The sequence below is a fragment of the Dasypus novemcinctus genome, chromosome 24 (assembly GCF_030445035.2).
Source record: "Dasypus novemcinctus isolate mDasNov1 chromosome 24, mDasNov1.1.hap2, whole genome shotgun sequence".
In the NCBI taxonomy this organism is placed as follows: domain Eukaryota; kingdom Metazoa; phylum Chordata; class Mammalia; order Cingulata; family Dasypodidae; genus Dasypus; species Dasypus novemcinctus.
The window spans coordinates 55,398,704-55,418,654 of NC_080696.1; the positions used below are offsets into that span (position 1 = coordinate 55,398,704).

At 48.3% G+C, this 19,951-nt stretch overlaps 1 protein-coding gene across 5 annotated transcripts in view; it reads right to left on the reverse strand.

Moving 5' to 3' along the window:
- Positions 1-19,951, reverse strand: part of ATP9A (ATPase phospholipid transporting 9A (putative)) — a 146,903-nt gene that overhangs the window by 10,057 nt on the left and 116,895 nt on the right. For all 5 annotated transcript variants that reach the window (XM_058287233.1, XM_058287235.2, XM_071211791.1 and 2 more), the window contains 11 exons: positions 19,119-19,211; positions 17,871-17,954; positions 16,313-16,483; positions 13,187-13,285; positions 10,140-10,229; positions 9,874-10,018; positions 8,558-8,622; positions 5,234-5,389; positions 2,244-2,308; positions 774-882; positions 189-246 (listed from right to left, as the gene is read on the reverse strand). In XM_058287233.1, coding sequence (XP_058143216.1) covers positions 189-246; positions 774-882; positions 2,244-2,308; positions 5,234-5,389; positions 8,558-8,622; positions 9,874-10,018; positions 10,140-10,229; positions 13,187-13,285; positions 16,313-16,483; positions 17,871-17,954; positions 19,119-19,211 — 1,135 coding nt within the window. The remainder of the gene's footprint in view (positions 1-188; positions 247-773; positions 883-2,243; positions 2,309-5,233; positions 5,390-8,557; positions 8,623-9,873; positions 10,019-10,139; positions 10,230-13,186; positions 13,286-16,312; positions 16,484-17,870; positions 17,955-19,118; positions 19,212-19,951) is intronic.

The following is a 19,951-nucleotide window of genomic DNA, read 5'->3' on the forward strand; positions in this document are numbered from 1 at the left end:
TCTGCGGCAGCCAGCTCCTACCCTGCAGAGCCGACGCTGTGCTGAGCGTTGAGTCCTCTCTGCTCACTGGGCAGGGTCTCCCCGCCACACGTGTCACACTCATTACTGTTACATTCTCTTCACGGTTTATAGACATGAAGGGCCAACACCAGAGCACAAGAAAAACCTGGCGCTTCACCCTTCCTTACCTTGATAGATGCTGATCAAAACCCAGATTAAGAATGTCTTGTAGGACAACGGGCGACCCTAAAGGAGAGACAGAGAAAGGTCAGAGCAGGGCATCCAGCCGTCCTCCTTTGCCGGATTCTTCCACTGGCTAGGCAAGGCAACCTGCCTGTTTTCATCAAAAAGTGATTAACCAACACCTGACTGCATTAGAGACATTAACTTTTTAAGGATTGATATTAGGTGGGACGAAATCTGCCCTTTAGGAAAAAACCTTCAAAGACACGCATGCACACACACCCCACATTTTTAGGAAGTGTGCAAAGATCATTTCTAAAATAAGACACAAGTTGCAGCTGCAAAATGAAACTCTAAGGGGCTCTTTGGAAGCTGTTAGTTGATTTGTTTTCTGTTTATATATGACTGTACTGCTTAAAATTCTTAACGGGCATACATTACTTTGGGAAGGGAAAAAAAAACAAAACACCTCCCCACTCCTGCCTCCAAACAGTGAGAAAGGTACTGGTGTCCCTCGAGTTTCAAATCAGATGTGGAACTAAATTAAATGGAGAGAGCGGAGGGGCGGGGGGAAAGCGGGAGGAAGGAACCTTGAGGAGATCTTTGTAGAGTTCCGGATACAGCATGGCAACTTCTGATTTGACATCTTTGTCCAGGACCAAGGAGAATACAGGAAACATGGTGTAAATCGTGGAGTATCTAGGAGAGAAAAGTCACCACGCATCAGCCAATGGAACACGAGCCACCAACGTGCCCCCAGCTGGGCACCCAAGCCACTGGAGCCCATCTGCCTTCCTTCAACAACTGTTTACTGAGTGCCTATTAGGTGCAGGGCCCGTTTTGGAGATTCCAGATGAAAAAACAGACAAAACACTTCTGCCCTCAGAGAGTTTTGACGCTAGTTAGAGTGCATCAATAAACAAATACATTAAAATACATTGCATGTTAAAGACAGACGCTAAGAAGAAAAACAGGATGGGGAGAGGGAGTAAGACTGCAGGGGGTGCACCTGTAGAGAAGGGGCCAAGGAAGGCTTCACTGAGGAGGTGACATTTGAGTAAACACACACAAGAGGTGAGGGGAAAGAGCAGGTGCAAGGCCCTGGGGTGGGGGGGTGTCTGTCACGCTAGAAGAACTGCAAGGAGGCCAAGGAAGCTGAAGCGGGCAGGGCAAGAGACAAGGAGATGTGGCCAGAGAGGGAAGGGGGCGGACCCTGGAAGGCCACGGAGAGCACGGCTCGAGTAGCCCCTGGCCACCCTCTGGCATGTCCTCCACTCTCCAGGACCCGACGAAAGGACAGTCTATTTTCTCAGTTAGAAGCAGGCAGGATTCCAGGGGCTACTCTCAGGCTGAAGCAACGGGCAGAACATGCAAAGATGGAAAGTGGACTCTGAAGACCCTCCCCTGGGACTACCCTGCCCCCTGGACTTCCCACCTCTCCATCGCTGAGGGTGGGCCCTGGGTGCACCCGTGCATTTGCTAACCCCACCCCACCAACCCGGGCAATCCAACAAGGGAGCACATTCTCAGAAAGGGTCCAAAGGAACCTCGCGACGTTCCAGGTCAGGAGTGTGTGGTGTGAGGACAGCAGATGTCCGAGGGCCTCCTTTCTCGGGGTGGCCGGCCTGGGGCCGAGCCCTAGTGATTGCGTGTGTGTCCGCAGCAAGAGCCAGCTCCGGCCCTCCTGATGGAGCCGGCAGGGAGGCCCACCGGGACAGCAAGGAGACCGCAGACCCTCCTTTCACTTGTCCTGCGACGGTGGTAAAGTCACCAGCTCTGGGAGCCCGCAGACTTGCTCTTGCTGCAATTCGCTGATGGCCCCCAACTCCGCCGGGTGAGCTCTTGTTCATTACCAGGTACACGTGCAAGGGCCACAGACCTAGCAGGCTTGCCTTGCTCCATCTCAAGGGTGTCCGTGTTTAGGGACCTGACACAAGGAGGCACTGCGCTGCACGGCTGTCCTGGGGACCGAGGCGGCTCTGGACAGCTTTTTCTCTCTTTTGTGGCATTTTAAGGTTTCAGTTTTTTAAAAAATTAATACCTTGCCTGGCTTTCCTTACCCGATGATGAGGAATCCTTGATAGAGAGGAACGGAGGCAAAGTAAAACACTGAGGAAAAGACCGCCTGTGAGGGAGGGAAAAGAAGATGTCACCAAACACCAGTGGGACAGCCCTTGCGTTTATATACTAAAAATAGCGCCTGACACCTAGACTGCGGTTAGTATACACCCGGCACCATGGGTGCTTCATTTCAGTTGATTCTCACATCAACCCTACGAACTAGAGACTGTTATCACCACCCCTACTTTACAGAAGAGGAAAGTGAGGTGCAGAGAGGTTAAGTGACTTCCCCAGGCCACAGAGCTCATAAGCAGCAGAGCCAGGAATTCGAGCCCAGGTAGCCTAGCTCCCGGGTCCGCGCTCGGCCACTCTGAGCACTCGGGGACCTCCGCGCACTGGACACTGTACATGATCTTGGTGAACCCCCGACCCACCTATGAGATGGAGTCCCAACAGCACCCACGTTTTACAGGAGGGGACGCCGAGAGGCCGGTGGCACTGCCGGGACTCCCGGCCAGCTCTGCCTCCAGAGCCCACGCTCCTAACGGCGAGGAACGGCCCCTCTCCGGGAGCGCACACCCACCAACAGGTTGGCCAATGTATGGAACCAGTCAGGAAGCATCCTGAAAAGGCACACCAGCCACTTTGGGGAGTGGGACTGCAGAGAGCCCCGTACTCCTTACATGACGCATTTTTGTAATTTTGGAAATTTTTACAAAGAGCAGTTACATGCTCCTTTTGCAATCAGACAAAAGCAATCAAGATATTTACAAGCCCGTTCTGAAATCCGCCTGCTTCCTGATTTGGGAAATATTAGCCAGTGAAGCACAGGTAGGGAGGTAAGACTCAGGCTGGATGCTCTCGGTGCCTTCTCTGGGTGTTTCTAGGCTAACAGGAGAAAGGCTGTCCCAAAAGCTCAATCTCTATTACTGGAGAACCCAAGGGAAGGCAAGGCCCGCAGTCACCTGAAGGCTAAACGGAGAGAGGCTGAGTGACCCTAGTGATGAGAAGCAGCTTCTACCCAGAGCCTTCTCCCCTCAGCCCCCGCGGCAGGTGAAGAGGGAAGGCACGTGAAGAACGTGCCCTTGACACGGGTGCCACCGACAGCCATGGCCCTGATTCCAGAACCACCGCACCGGGAAAGAGCCTTTCAGCTGACTTCTCACCCACGCGACCTCAGGAGCCCCTCGCTCTGTAAGGGCCGTTATGACCACAAAGCCTTCGCCCTGAAAAGAGCGCTTTGGGGGAAAAAATGCCGTGTCCATGTCTTTCCAAGAGGCCGATGGCAAGGGGCAGTTTAAGGGGGGCTGGTGCTCAGCCAGCCACTTTCAGCACAGTGGACAGGGGTCAAGGCCATTTTCTGCACCACAAAGAGGAGCCAATTCCTCAACCTGGAACTTTTTCCCCAAATCTATAGCAGTGGTATCACAAGGGCATTGCAGAAGTCAAGTTCAGCTAGCATGGCTTTTGTGTGTCCGCCCAGTGACACGCTGATTTATCTCCCAGTGATTAAAAACACAGCAGCATCCAGTTGAGTCGACGAGTTAACACAGACTTAAAGTACAAATGTGATCTGATGAGCCACATCGGCTGTTTGGGTTTAGATCATTTTGGTGGAAATCACTTTAAGGGCTTCTCTACTCACAAGCGTGATAGACATTTAAAACCTAAAACCACCTCCAAAAGTCACGGAGGCGGTCAGGGCAGGGTGAGTTCTCAGGCACGTCCTCGAGGCCCTCCTGGCAGGGTGCCTTTCATGCATGACTTAAACACCTTCCCCATAAACTAAAATGTCACATTCTGTTTATAATTTACCCTCTTTCACTTTAATAATGGTAAGGATGCCTGCCGTTTGCCCGGCACTTGACGGCTTATAAACCTCTCGCACATTCGAGATCTGTTTCTAGTAGCAGCCTGTCCACGAGGCAAGGCAGGCTCTATTACCCCCATTTCACAGGTGGAAGGACTGAGGCTCAGAGGAGGAAAGTGACTTGCTCACAGTCTCACAGTCACTTAGTGGTGTGGCCAAGAAGAGATGTGGGTCCCACTCCGATATTTTCATCACTAAACTGTATCTTCACCTACATGTGCAAGGAGGTGAAAGAGTCAATACTTTCAACACCCAAAATGTTTGCTTCGCTTCCCTTTGGTCTCCTTCCCAGTACATACTTAATTGCTAGCACCTGATGACAGATTTGAGAGAGATGGTGAGAGAGAAGGTGGGGAAATGCCTTAGACCCTCTAGAAGCCTTTGGTGGAAAAGCAAGATGGTGGCAAGCTGCAGACTCCCTCCCGTCACTAAGCTTGACCCCTCCCCGGGCCCTGCTGGGAGGCAGAGCTGGGAAGCCAGACGAGCTCCCCGCCATCTGCTGCACAGCCCCGGCCCCAGGACTACCCTGCACGTGAGGAGGGGCCCCCCACGCCTTCCCCTTGATGAGGTAAGGCGGGCCTCGGCAGCGGCCAGACACAACGGCCACAGTCCCGGCCGGCTCCGGCTGCTGTGAGGGTCAACAGAGACCCCGCCCAGTGGGCCTCAAGAAAGTGAGTTATTCTTTGGTGGCTGTTCTCTGGAGGCCCTGGCCTCTGCACGTGGAAAGATCAGATCTGGAGCAACCGTTCGGCATTTAATTCTGCATCTTTCCCTCTGGCAAACCAGTAGACCTGCCCCAACTGGAACAATCTCTGTCATTGAACTCTACACCTCTGGTGTCCAGCACCGGGCAGGCACTGTTGCTAATGCTCACTGCACTCCACAGGCAAGAACGGTCATCACCACGCAGCAGGCGGGGAGCCTGAGGCACCAAGGATAGGGGCCGTACCCAAGCTCTCTCAGCTGGAACATGGCCAGGTAGGGAAAACAGCGCCAAAGCAGGCCCATTCTACAATAACTACACAGCCACGCACACCTGGGCAGGGGTACAGCTGCCCACCTACCCACCTGCACAGTGTAGCCACATGCACCTGTGCAGAGGTGCAGCAGCCCACCCACCTGCATGGTGCTGATACAGAGGCTCCTGTGGATCACGAACTGGCTGAGGGCGGCCGATCGCTTGTAGCTGTTCCGGCCGTGCACCATGAGTAACCGGCCAAGATGCTTAAATTGAGTGATGGAGAAATCCGCAGCTAGCGAAGCCTGTTTTCCTTCCTAAAATCCAATGGCATTGGGCTCCATCAGCACAAGAAGTCAGGGCAAACACTTCTTTTTTTTTTTTTAATGAAAAGGCAAGACACTGTAAAGAGATCTTGGAAAAACTTCAGTAAAGACATTCTTTGGTTTGTAGCTATGTGAGGATGGTGGTTCAACTTTAAATTCAATTTAAAGAGAAGGATTCGTTTAAATAAAAAACATTCTGAATTGCAGATAGTTATAATTTGGAGGTCAAGCACAGCTAATGTGAAACCTAGGCCCACCCCATAATCTGTAGCAGAGCAAAAATCATTCAAAAATAGGTGTTTTATAACCTCCAGTTCCTTTAACAGGTAAACTTAACAGGGGGAAAACCTGATGCTACCAATAATATCATATCAAACAGTCCTAGACATACAGCTTTGCACACTTGGGGGACTATGTGTGGATAAAACTCATAGAAGTGGAATTAAATTACGGCACAGCCATTACTTCATAGGACAGCCAGAGAATGGAATTTTCTGTCTAAAAAATATGCAATGGACACCAATTACAGGACCAGCTGATACCAGGGCCTCCTGATGGGATGCAAGAGAAGGAAACAAAAGCCCCTGCAGGATGTGATACACTAAAACAGAACCGGGACCTAAGCAGTCAGACCAGCAGACCTCCTAGGACAGGGCTTCCTAACCAAAGGTCCATGGGCTTGAAATGAAATTCAAAAAAAAAAACCATTATTGTGGGGATGTGTTGGTACGGGTGTGATATATTTATTAAATAATGCATAGTATAGTGTGGACTTAGTAAGGGGGCCGTGGTTTTCACCTGCCTGGCAAAGCGGCCCATGGAACAAAAATGGTTAAGAGCCCCTGCTCTAGGACATCCTCCAAGACAATGGTTCTGAATGCTTCAAATAGATCAATGTCATGAAAAACAATACACCCTCCCTCTAAAAAGAGAAGGGATCATGTTCTTCTACATGAAAGAAGATGCAAGAGACATGAAAACATGATAATAAAATGCAACTTGTGATTCTTGATTGGATCCTAGATATTAAAAGAAAAAAAAGTTATAAAAATATTTTGAGGACAATTGGGAAAATTTGACTATGAATAGTATATATTACTATATTAATGTTATGTTTTTGAGGGGGAGATAATGATATTTTGCTTATGTAGGAGAATGCCCTTGTTTTTAGGAGATCCATGCTGAAGTATTTAGGGGTAAAGTATTATTATCTCTGCAACTTACTTTCAACTGATTCAGAAAAAGATGTAAATGTGTCTATGTATGTATAGATGGATGTATGTGTAAATAAACATATAAATGTTCCAAATGGTAACAACTGGTAAATCAAAGAGAGGGACAGATAGGTGCTCATTGTTCTATTTCTACTTCTCTGAAGAACCAACATTTTTCAAAATAAAAAGTTAGAAGATGAGTAAAACTTTATGGATCTACATGTTATGATGCAAAAATAAATCCACGATATAAAATATTTAAGCAGGCTGCATGACAAAATACATAGTATAATGCTTTTCATTTAAAAGCATACATGAAGGGAAGCAGACTTGGCCCAGTGGATAGGGTGTCCATCTACCACATGGGAGGTCCACGGTTCAAACCCCGGGCCTCCTTGACCCATGTGGAGCTGGCCCATGGGCAGTGCTGATGCACGCAAGGAGTGCCCTGCCATGCAGGGGTGCCCCCGCATAGGGGAACCCCACACGCAAGGAGTGCGCCCCGGAAGGAGAGCCGCCCAGTGTGAAAGAAAGTGCAGCCTGCCCAAGAACGGCACTGCACACACGGAGAGTTGACGCAGCAAGATGATGCAACAAAAAGAAACACAGATTCCTGTGCTGCTGACAACAAAAGAAGCTGACAAAAAGAACACACAGCAAATGGACACAGAGAACAGACAACTGGGGCGGGGGATGGGGAGGGGAAGGGGAGAGAAACAAAAATAAAAACTAAAAAAATTTTTTAAAAAAGCATACATGAAAATACATATGCATAAGATACATATATGTAACACAAATATATACACACCCATAACCAGTAAAATGTACACAGAAAAAATTCCAGAATAACCAATGTTAATAGTTTGATGTAGCTCTCTAAAACAAAGGATGCACTTAATCCATTTTGAAATGTTTTAATTTTTAACATTGAATACTATCTACTTTTATCATCTAAAAAACAAAAGAATCAGAATATAATTTTCTAATAAAGGGGAAATGTTTTAGAACTTGTAAATCATTCTATCTACCAAACTCCAGTATGCTACTTAAAATCTACATTAAGGGAATCTATATAGATTTCAGGTATAAATTCTCAGTCAAGGGTCATTTAATACTGCAACTTCAAATAATGGTTCTGGTTGAGAACCAGAAAAAATGCACATGGGCTTAACCAAATGCATGAAGATACGCAACAAAATGTATAGGAGAACATCTTGGCCCTCACTCGGGGCCTCTGTGCTGTTAGTTTAAATTGAAACCTTTTTTTTTTTTTGAGGTACAAGGGGCCGGGTTTTGAACCCAGGGCCTCGTATGTGGGAAGCCGACGCTCAACCACTTGAGCCACATCCGCTCCCTGCACTGTTAGTTTAGACACAGCTCTAACAAGCTCGGTGACCTCACCTCTTGCCTATAAGCATTTAGAGGTCACAAATTAGAGAATGCAGAGTAAACGTAAGAGGCAGGCAGAGAGTTGGCAAGGAGGAAAAGACAGAACAACGATTTTATTATGCACAAAGTTTAAAAATTTGGTGAAGTCTTTGAACAAGGGGCAAACCATGCGACACTGCTCCATCACCCCAGAAAGCTCAGAACGCAGCGTGGTGAGGTTTTTATCAACAATGATGACAATGGTGGAAAAGCTTAAAGGACATTCACTGTATCTTAAGAATACAGTAAAACACTGTTTTTTTGAAAAGGTATGTTTTGACAAGCAAAAAAGTCAACATTTGGCTGTCTGTAAGATTTACTGACATAGATCTCTGATTTCCAAGTAATATGTGGTTCCGTAGGTTTCTGAAATTTCTATCTAGAATTTCCAGAGGCATTAAAGCTGTGCCTTTAAAGGAAAAAGAAATCAGTGGAGCAGAGCAGCCACAGGGGAAGGACCTACAGACGTATCACTTGAACACTGACCATTCTGCTCCCCCCCTCCACTGGTGCTCACCTTTCCTTCGACCCCCACGCCACAGTCAGATTCCTGAATCATGCTGACATCATTGCCCCCGTCACCTGCAGGTAACACAGAGCAGAGAGAAGATGTGACAGTGGGGGAGGCAAGAGACACGACTCCCAAATATTAATACCATTCTTGCTTTAAATAACAGATTTTTGCCTTCTACAATCATGATGGCTTACCAAATGTCTCACCTGAATGGCTTCTTTTAATCACCCCAATTATCGCTTGTTTAGTCACTTCAACCACCCAGGGGCTTTTAGGATACTATTTTGTAGAAGAGGAGCTGAGGGTCAGAGAGCACAAGGCACCGAGCTATAGAGCAATGGAGACAGAACAGCATCCACACCGTGCTTATAACCCTGCATGTGCTGCCTCAGAGGTGGGTACCTTGTCGCTATCAGCTACGACGGGCACTTACTGAACACTGCACACCGTGGTAAGCACCTTTTAAATGTTCCCTCCTCTCATCCGTACAAGTACTGTTGGAAGTAACCACTATTGTTATCCCCTTTCCACTATGGGGAAACCGAGGCTCAGATGGGTGAAGGGAGTCAGTAAAAACCAGTGGAGAATTAGGTCCCAGATCCAACTCCCAAGTGTGAGACCTTTGCCCCTCTGGAATGCCGCACTTCCGGGTCCCTAACAAAGGAAGTGCAAGCCAAACAGGGAAGAAAACCTTGGGACATGCTTATCTACTCTTTCTCAAAGGGAAATACTAAAATTAATAATAACAACAACAGAGACAGTTTGTGGGGAAAAAAGTCATGACTTGTGGGCGGCGGACTTGGCCCAGTGGTTAGGGCGTCCGCCTACCACATGGGAGTTCTGCGGTTCAAACCCCGGGCCTCCTTGATCCGTGTGGAGCTGGCCCGTGCGCAGTGCTGATGCACGCAGGGGTGTCCCCCGCGTAGGGGAGCCCCACGCGCAAGGAGTGCGCCCCGTAAGGAGAGCCGCCCAGCGCGAAAGAAAGTGCAGCCTGCCCAGGAATGGCACTGCACACACGGAGAGCCGACACAGCAAGATGATGCAACAAAAAGAAACACAGATTTCCGTGCCGCTGACAACAACAGAAGCGGACAAAGAAGACTCAGCAAATAGACACAGAGAACAGACAACCGAGGTAGGTGGGGGAAGGGGAGAGAAATAAATAAATAAATCTTTAAAAAAAAAAAAAGTCATGACTTGTGAAAAATGGCCCAGGGAATTCAAAGAGCGCAGCAGCCAAATCCAGTTCTCCTTACGGAAAAGTTAGCAGGTGGACCATCAGGACAAGCCAGCAGGGCAGGGCCAGCCCAGACGCCTACCTACAGCGCAGGTGAGCTTTCCGGTGCGCTCCTGCAGCAGGCGCACAATCTGCGCCTTCTGGGTGGGCGCGCAGCGGCAGCAGACCACGGCCGGGCACTGGCAGGCCAGCTCCATGAACTCGTACTCGTAGTACTTGAGGCAGACCTGGGAGCGATGGCAGAGGGAGGGGGGGGCGGTCAGGGCTGGTAGCCTCACGTGCTCCTCGCCGAAGCCGGAAGAGGCGTGTGCTTCCGGGAGGACGGGTTCGTGGCGTCCCCGTGCCCACCTCCAGCGAGTCTCCAGAGATCACCAGGGCGCAGTCGTGCTTCCTGCGGAAGGCGTTCAGCTCAAGGTGGGCCTCCCCGCGGTTGGTCACCTGGAAGGGAAGAGAGGGGCGGAGAAGGCATCACTCTCTGCAGATGATAAAATAACAAGCAGTGGCTTCGTGGAGCCCGTGCGAAGACAATGGCCACCCCAGTCAAGGATCCCTTCCCCTCCTCAACCACCACACAAAGCCAAATTAAATCCTGCTCGGGATGATTCTGTGGGACTCACCGAGCCTGTACACCAACCATCACTTTCCATTTCCCCCAAGGACTGAGGTGACCCAGAGAATAAAAATAAGAGCTAAAATTGTGCCAGGCACTGTGCCAATAAGCACTTGAATTTTCTCACTTATTTCCCACAACTCTATGAAGTACATAACAATAATATCTCTATTTTGCACACAAGGAAATTGAAACAGAGCGTGATTATTAACCTGCCTAGAGGGACACAGCTAATGCGCTGTCAAGCAAGCATTCGAAGCTCAGCATTTTGAGGCTGGCCACCTTTTCTGCAAAGGGCTGAACAGTAAATATTCTAGGCTTTGTAATCCATATGGTCTCTATTGCAATGACTCAACTCTGCTGTAGTAGTGCAAAAGGAGCTAAAGGCAATATGTAAATATGCCTGTGTTCCAATAAAACTTATTTTCAAAAACAGGCAGCTGAAGAAAGAAGTAAAACTATCCCCATTCAATGATGAAATGATCTTAAATAGAGAAAATTCTGAGGAATCCACAAGAAAGCTACTAAAACTAATAAATGAACTCAGCAAAGTGGGGGGCTACAAGATCAACACACAAAAATTATTGGTGTTTCTATACATCAGCAATGAACAATGAGAAAGGGAATCAAGAAAAGAATTCCATTTACAAGAGCAAGTAAAAGAGTAAAATATCTAGGAATAAAACTACATAGAAAACTACAAAACATTTCTGAAAGAAATTAAAGAAGACCTAAGTAAATGGAAAGATATTCCATGTTCATGGATTGGCAGGCTTAACGACATTAGGATATCAATACTGGACAAAATGATTTACAGATTTAATACAATCCCAAACAAAATTCCAACAGAAACTGAAAAGCCAATCATCAAATTCATATGGGAGGGCAAAGGGCCCTATGTAGCCAAAACCATCTTGAAAAAAGAACAAAGTTGGAGGACTCCTACTTCCTAATTTAAAAACTTATTACAAAGCTAGAGTAAAAACAGATAAACTGGACTTCAAAATTAAAAACTTCTGTGCAACAAAGGATATTATCTAGAAACGGAGAAGAAAATCTACAGAATGGGGGAAAACAGTTGCAAATCATATATCTGAGAAGGGTTTAATATCCAGAATATATAAAGAACTCCTACAACTCAACAATAAAAAGACCAACAACCCAATCCCAATTAAAAAATGGGCAAAGGACTTGCATAGACATTTTTCCAGAGAAAATATACAAATGGCCAATAAGCACAAGAAAATATGCTCAACATCATTAGCTATTAAAACCACAATGGGATATATCACTTCACAGGTACTAGAATGGCATTAAAAATTAAAAAAAATTTAAAAAGGAAAATGAAAAGTTTTGGCAAGTACACAGATAAATAGAAATAGGAATCACTGTACATTGTTAGTGGAAATATAAAATGGTGCAACTGCTATGGAAAACAGTTTGGAAGCTCCTCAAAAAGGTAAATATAGAATTACCATTTGACCTGGTAATCCCACTTCTAGGTATACCCCAAAGAATTGAAAGCAGCATTCTGAACAGATCTCTATATTAAGAGCAGTAATATTTACTTTAGCCAAAAAATAGTATACATGAACAATAGAATGTTATTTGGCTGAAAAAAGGAATAAAAAAAGGAAGTTCTGATGCATGCTACAACATGGAGGAACCTTGAAGACATTATGTTGAGTAAAATAAACCAGAGCAAAAGGACAGATTTTGTATGATCTCACTTCTATGAAATAACCAGAATGTGCCAATTTATCGAGACAGGAAGTAGATTACAGGTCACTAGGGACTGGGGGAAAGAAAAATGAGGAGCTAATGCTTCATGGGTAGAGACTTTCTGTTTGGGGGGATGGAAAATTTGGGGGAGTGGACAATGGTGATGGCAGCACATTGTGAATATAATTGCCACCATTGAATTGTATACTTGAAAGTAATTAAAATGAGAACTAGAAACAAAAAGAAAAGAAAAGAAAAAAAAAGGAACAAAATCAGGTGGCCAGCCCCCGGGCCACAGTTTGCCAGCCACTGAGAACATACTGGCTTCTACACAGTTTGTACTTCTCCAAAAACTGCTGGATTTCTTGAAGCTTCTATGTGCTATGGGCCAAAGGTAGGGGAAAGGGGAAGAGTCCCAAAGCATCCAGAGTCCCTCCAGCTGTTTGGGCTCTTGGCTTCGGTTCAGAAACGTGGGATTGGTTCTTCCCAAACCGAAGGGGACCTTGTGCTCCCCACCTCCCTAACTCAGCAGAGCCGGGACGGTCCACGTGGACTTCAGGTCCCATAGCTGCTCCTGATACGTACATTGTTCTGGTCAGGTGCTTGCCCCAAGGGCAGGAAATCTTTCATTTGCCCGTGTTACACGCCTCCTTTGAGAAGTTCCTGAATGGTCCTAAACATTTCCCTTCAGGACAGACAGGCCAATACCTGTGGTCTGGAATCCATTTCTTATCCGAGGACATGGCCTTTGGGAATTCCCGTAAAATCCTGGGAGGCGTACGCCCCCTTTCTCGCTTATGAGCTTATCTGAGGGCTCCCGCCTAACGTGCCTCAGCCCCTCCAAGGAGACCATGGCCCACCCCTCCAAGAGGTAAAGACCACGGCATCGGCCCAAGTGCGGTGCTGGCAGAGCTCCTACTCCACCCCTCGCCCTCACCTGAGCCATTCCATCTCCACCCAAACCAGTGGCGCTGGAAGGTCCCCCCAGCCTTGGTGGCCGATCAGCCCCCACCCCAGGCCCACTTGGGAGGGTGAGGCTGGGGGAAGACATAGGACGCTTTACCAGCCGGAAAATGTGGATGTCCTGATTTCTGGTGACCAGATGGGCATTCTTGGCTGTGCACGTCGCCGTCTCCAGCTTGTCCCCCGTCAGCATCCACACCTGAAAGTATGGCCCCAGAGAGGTCCCGGGTGTGACTTTTTGAGGCCAGCCTGTCGACTGCATCAGCTAAGTGTCCAAGAACACCGAGCTGACCTCGATATGCTCCGTTTCCCAACCCGAGAATCATGGTGTTCCCAACACAGCACAGGAAACACCCCGGTCTGCGAGCTCAGGACCCCCCGCACTCCTCTGCTGGGGGGAGCAAAAGCAGGGGCAACGCCTTAGAAAGCCTTTGGCCTGGTGCTTCAGGAGCCATAGGGAAGCTTGGCCATTTGGCCCTGGAACCCTCTCCTGGGAATTTTTTTTAAAGCAATAAATAATCTAAGCAAAGGGCAAAGCTGCATACATGGAAGGTGTCCTCAGTGTCCTACAAGGGTAAACGCTCAGGGGGTGGTAAAACTGCTCATAAAACGCTGATGGTAAATCGACCGGATTCTCCTATACCTATTATTAGATAATTTCACCTTCACGGCAGTGTGCTCCGAGAGGAGGGTAGGGGACTTGTCCCAAAGCCACACAGGTCCAGAATATGGGCCTTTGGAGTCCAAACAGAAACTCTTCCTACTCTATCTTACCTGCTTAGCCCATTTATTTTCTTTGCTCCCAGCAGAGAGGAGCCTTCCAATAATAGGACAAAGAAAATCTCAACAGTGGGGAAGTACAGGAAGGGAAATTGCAACAATTATTTCCCGATTTCAATGACTGTTTATAAAGCAGGAAACTGAGGCACTGAGAGGTTAACTCACTTGCCAAGAGTCACAGAAGCAGTAAATGGAAAGGCAGGATTCGAACCTGTGGGACAATCAGAGGAGGGAAGCAGGTACTTCTGAGAGGGCTGAGACTTCTGGGCCATTTGCTCCAGGTTCGACCCTAGTGTGTGTCAGCAGTTGCCCTCACTTCCCCACCTGGCCTTAAAAACAAAATTCTGCTAAGACATCCCACTTAGGTTCTGGTTTTCTGATTTCAACGTGAGAAAGCAAACACTGGAGAGGAGCCTTCAAAGTCCCAACAAAAGCTCCAAGCAAATGTCGAGATAAAAGAGCAGATGTTGGAGAATTCTAGATTTTCAGTCACTTGAAGACTACTTTCTAAAGTATTTAAACTCTAGAGACAGTTTTTATCTTGCAGTGAACATAGTTAACTTTTGTAGTAGGGCTTATATCACTTTTAATTTAATGTGCAGTATTGTGAATGTTCAGTTCTGATTACTGAGTGTTCTCTATAAGTAGAATCAGTAAACATGAGTAAAGTGTGTGCAATGTTTGGTCTTATTCTGGTTGTAAAGAGAAAAAATCTGTTATTTCACTTACTTCATGATAAGAAAAACTATTACATGAGGTTAAATTTCCTATATTGTGGTTGTCAGAACTATTAATTGATTAGAATGAAGCATACGTCCCAGGTATGAAAGTATGATCTAAGACAAATGAGCTGTGAATATTAAGTTTTAAGAGCTAGTTCCTCTGAAAAAGTTCCTGCATTTTAAATTTCAAGTGGAACATAACTATTTTAATTTTAATTTTGTCACTGGGCTTGACAAATTATACCATGAGACCATTCAGCTGTACTTAAAGGCAATTCAGTTCAACTACTGGGAGTTCAGAGTGAATGAACTCATGCCAAGAAGGCTGCTAAACTTAATCTCCAAAAGCAGTAATAGTATTTAATTTAATTAATTAATTTACTTTGAATTAAAGATCTTTTCACACTTAACAACAACAACAAAAGAGCAAATGCTGGGAAAGGACTTGGGAGGCTCATGTTCTAGGAAACCATGGAAGAGTTCTCAGGGACACCAAGTAGTTCGTATCCCATGTTGGGGTGACAGAAGGAGCTAACAGGTAAGTGCCCAAGGCCACGTCCAGTCCAGGTTCTGCTGCTTCCCACATTGAGAGCCTTGGGGGTGGGGCTGCCGCTCTCAGCCTCAGTGGCTCTATCTGTGAAGAGGCTGAAGTAGAAAATTTCCAGGTTCAAGCCTCCTCTGAACCTGTGCAAGATCAGTACCTGAGACTGAATTACAGGTTGACCTGCACCTGGCTTCTCCCCCCACCACACCCCCCCTGCACCCCAGCATCTGACGAGGGAAGCAGGAGAAGCCAGTTTGGCACCATGTGAATGAAACCTCACATCTTTTGGAAAGTAGGGTTTGAAAAGGAGAAAAATCCCACAATGAAGCCAGAAGCATAAAAGCAAGTCTCCAAAACTTCAAGAGGAGATTGGCCAGCGCCAAATTATAACCACCAGAACAGCAGGAGCGGGCTCTTTCCACCAGACTGTCACATACCCAGGATCCCTCTGGCAATTCCCTTGTGGTAAACTAAGTCTGTGGCCACAGGTATGTGAGACACGAGCACACCTGCACTCACAGAAGGTCAGGAAGGTGGCAGGAGCTCACTCGCCATCCGGGTCTGATCTGCTTACAGGGCAGCCCCTAGGATGCAGCCAAGAGCTGCCTCTGAGTGGAGGCAGGTGGCAGATACACATATTTTCAGGAGCTTCAATTCAGTGCATTCTGAAGGAATTTTTATTTAGAAACCGAGTGGTGCTCATTAAGCTCCAGCCCGGGCCTCAGGCGCCCTCTGCCGGCCTCTCTGGTTAAACTCCTGGCTACATCATTTTTGGGCCCCAAATAAGTAAAGAACAGAACGCAAATAGGCAGTTTGTTGGCACAGACAGTCTGGTCACACTGTCGGGTGGGCAGTCACTCACTCACACGGCCGGACCAACAGGCAGATGGCCAGCCAGTCTCTCAACAACTCGGGGATGAATGCCCCCTGGGGACCGGGATAATGCAGGTGTGGCTCTGGCCTCCACGGAGCCCAGGGCAGTCAGGGGACACAGCAGCAAGAGTCATCAGAAAACCAAGCTGTCTTAGGGAGACAACCCCACTGCGAGGACGGGAGGTGGCGGCACTGGTCTGTCGTAGAAAGGGCTAGAGGTCACTGCCCGGGCCCCACTCGCCGTCCCCTAGCTCTTCCACGACCCCGCATGGCAGGTGGTCTCGGCGGCCGGGGGTGACTGGCCTACCTTGATGCCGGCGTTCCTCAGCGTCTCCAGGGTGGGCCGCACGTCCGCCTGCAGCTGGTCCTCCACGCCCGTCAGGCAGAGCAGCTCCATCTCCATCTCCAGGCTCTCGATCACGGTGGCCACTTTGAGCGAGCGGTCATGCACGCTCAGCTTGGCCTGGACGTAGCGGGCCTGGAGGCAGCCCAGAGGACACGGTCAGCGCTCTGGGCGGACGGGCAAGGTCAACCGTCTGGCTCTGAGAGTGGGCTGGACTGGGCACCCTCGCTCAAGCCCCCTGGGCCCCACAGGGTGGGCAACCCCAGCAGGTGGGATGGACCCCAAAGGGGTGAAAGAGGATTCCCGGCTCCTCCCGAGCTCAGCCCGGCCTCTGGAGTGGACACACTGGAGTCAGCTCTGTCCACACTCACCAGCTGTGAGACTAGCAAGTTGCCTAACTCCTCCAAGCCTTGTTTTTCATCTGTGGGGTGGCACTGTTGCAAAGACTAGTACACCCCAAAATCTCAAAAAACAGAAGGTTCTCCCACACACAACACTTTAACCAAGAATACTCTTGACCAACAGGTTTTCTAAAGACAAAGTCCCATTTTTGTGAAGGCCATTGGCCCAACCCTTCTGCTTATCCCCTCTCTACAGTGTCTAAAAGACCTGGACAAAAAACCAAACAAAACAGCCTAATAGGCCAACTCAGAGCATATGCTTTTAAAATGGAAAGGAAGGGAGAATTCATGAAGGCTAGAACACTTGTGAAATAAACCCTTACAAGCCCAGTGTCTCCAGTGGGAGCAGGGCAAGGGCCCAGTGGCCTGCCCTCGCTCCTCCCATTCGCTCACCCTTCCCTGGGGCTCACGGCTTTATGCCAGGCGCCAGGGACACAGCAGGGAACCAAACAAGGACTCTGCCCTCAAGGAACATGTGGTCCATGGGGCTGTAAGATGACAACAAACAAGTAAACCCGTGAAGTCACACTGGAACCCTTAGCAGCAAAAATCAATGACCTAGTTCGACTCTGACAATTTTCACAGCTTAAAGAAATTGGGATCAAAGAGAGTGACTTATTTATCCATTAAACCAAAATTTCTGAAGGTACACTATGTGCCAAGGACTATGCTAAGCATTGGGGATATCAACGAACTGGACTGATAAGATCCTTGCCCTCAAAAAAGGGTTATTCCAGAAGGCAGATGGATAAGAAGAATGTAAAAATGTAAATGAGGTCAAATATAGACTACTTAAGAATGATGAAGAAAATAAGGCAGGGTGATGGGTGGACAGTGACAGTGTGGGGCTGCCTTAGACGGGTGGACCAAGGACGACTTCTCAGAGGAGGTGGCATCTGAGCTGAGACCCAAAGGCGGCGAGGAAGGGGACCATGGAGCTCTATGGAGGAAAAGGGTTCCAGGTGGAGATGAGTAAACACAAAGCCCCAAGACAAGAGGGAGCCTGGAGGGCTCAACAGACAGGAAGTCAGAATGTCTCCAAGAGAATAAGCCAGGGGGAGGGCGCACCAAGATATGACAGGGGGCTGCAAAAAGAGCAAAAGGGTCACAGAACAACTTACTTCAAAGTCTTGATACTGCTCCTCCGCCAGCGACTTCTTGGCCACGACGAGCACCCGCAGCCCTTCTCGGGCCATGTTGCCACACTGAAAAGCAAAGTACTGTCAGCAGAGCCACCCCCAGGACCCAGGCTCGCACCAAGGAGGGGCTCGACACTGGCGCAGATGCCCCCTCCATGCAGAGAGCAGAATGGCAAATGGGAAAACTGCCTTCCCAAAAGCAAACCCTCTGAAAGGCTGTGGGCTGCGTGTGGCCCACAAATCGGTCTCTTTGACCAGCACAGTATATTTCTGAATTTAAGTCAACATGACATGATTCACACAAAAATCTTGATTTCTGCCTTCACTGGGGGGAAAAAACACACAAACATCTGACAAAATGGGGTATACTTTCCTGAAGAGCTATCAGCGATGGTCGAGAAGGGGCTGCATCTACATGTTTCCAGAAAACACAGGTGTCCAATGAAGACCATTCCGGGTCTATACGATTCATCTGCATTACCTGCCCTGTAGGCATTTGAGCCTGCCACCCCAACCTCCAAAACCACTCAATTAAACGGGAACTTCCCACTTGGAGCTGAAGGATGAAACCAAAATGGCCTATAAACCCGAGCCTTCCTTCCCTCCAAGACCCCCACTGCGGGCCGCTGTCCAGGTCAGAAACTGTGCTAGGCCAGACTGCCCAGCAAGGGCCCACTGACCCCCTCCTGATGCCCCAGAACTGGAACCTCACAAACAGTTCAGCAAAAGTCACATGTCAGTTCTGAGATGAGGTTACAAAAGACACACTTGCGTCTCGCTTGCCCTTCCCCGCTCCCTCTCCTGTAGGCTCTGATGGGGCCGCCTGCTAGGTTGTACCAGGAACTCGGGGCCGCCTCCAGCCAACAGCCGCTAGGAACGGAGGCCCCCGGCCCCGCAGCCCACCAGGAACTGAGTCTTGCCAACAACCACATGAGTGACCTTGGAAGCAAATTCTCCCCGAGTCGAGCCTTGAAGGGCGGTGGTCTCGGCCAACACCAATTGCAGCCTGTGAAAGACCCTGAGCCACAGGCCCCAGTGGGATTCCCGACCCACAGGCACTGTGAGATAAAACACGTTTGAAGGCTCTGTTCAAAAGCTGGAAGCTTTGGGATGATTTGCTACGCAGTCATAGATAACAAGTACAGAGACCCGCCTCATGTACAACGCAAGGGGCTGCCTCTTCCGAACGGGCTCCTGCGCCCCAGTTTTAACTCCCCGTGTCATGCTTACCTCTTCCTCCAGCCAGTCATTGTACTGCACAATTCCAGCCATGACAACATCCGCTCCCTTCATGTAAAATGTAATTTCTCCAGTTGATTCATCCTGGAGGGGGGGGGGGCGGGGGGGGAGGCAGGAAAGAATGAGTAACTGCAAGGAACACCCTCTCTCTGCTCCAATGCCCACTTCCCATTAAAGATGATGTACAGAACGTGCTTAAATGACTCAAATGTTTTTTCATTTGGCCAAAGATGAAAAGTGAGGGGACCTCGCTTTGGGGCGAAGGCCATAGAAAAGAGAAGAAAGCTCACAGCCTCTGAAAAATTATTAAATGAAATCATTATCAAAAAGAATGGACCACTTGGTTTTTACAGTTATTACTACTCCTTTGGGAATGATCTCCCACAATATAATTTCAAATTTATAGGTGGGACTGACAGTGTCACCAACTTGTGGTCCACCCAGAAGAATAGGGAGGAAGATAATTATCCAAATCAGGGTTTCTCAATCTTGGAACTATTGACTTTGGGGCTGGATACTTCTCTGCTGGGGGAGGAACTCTGTGCAGTGTAGGTTTTTAGAGCCATCCCTGGCCTCTACCCATGGGATGCTGGTGGCACCCCCTTCTCCAGCTGTGACAACCAGAATGTCTCCAGACACTGCCACATGTCCCCGAGGAGGCAGAACCGTCTCAGCTGAGAACTGCTGATCAAGCTAACTCAGGACCCCCTATGACTATTTGGGGACTTGGAAAGAGATGAGATAACCTAGATGCTCAGGTCACACTGACCAGATGTCCTGGTTAGGGATAGTGCTACTGAGTTGGGATTAAATGCTTGGGCCAG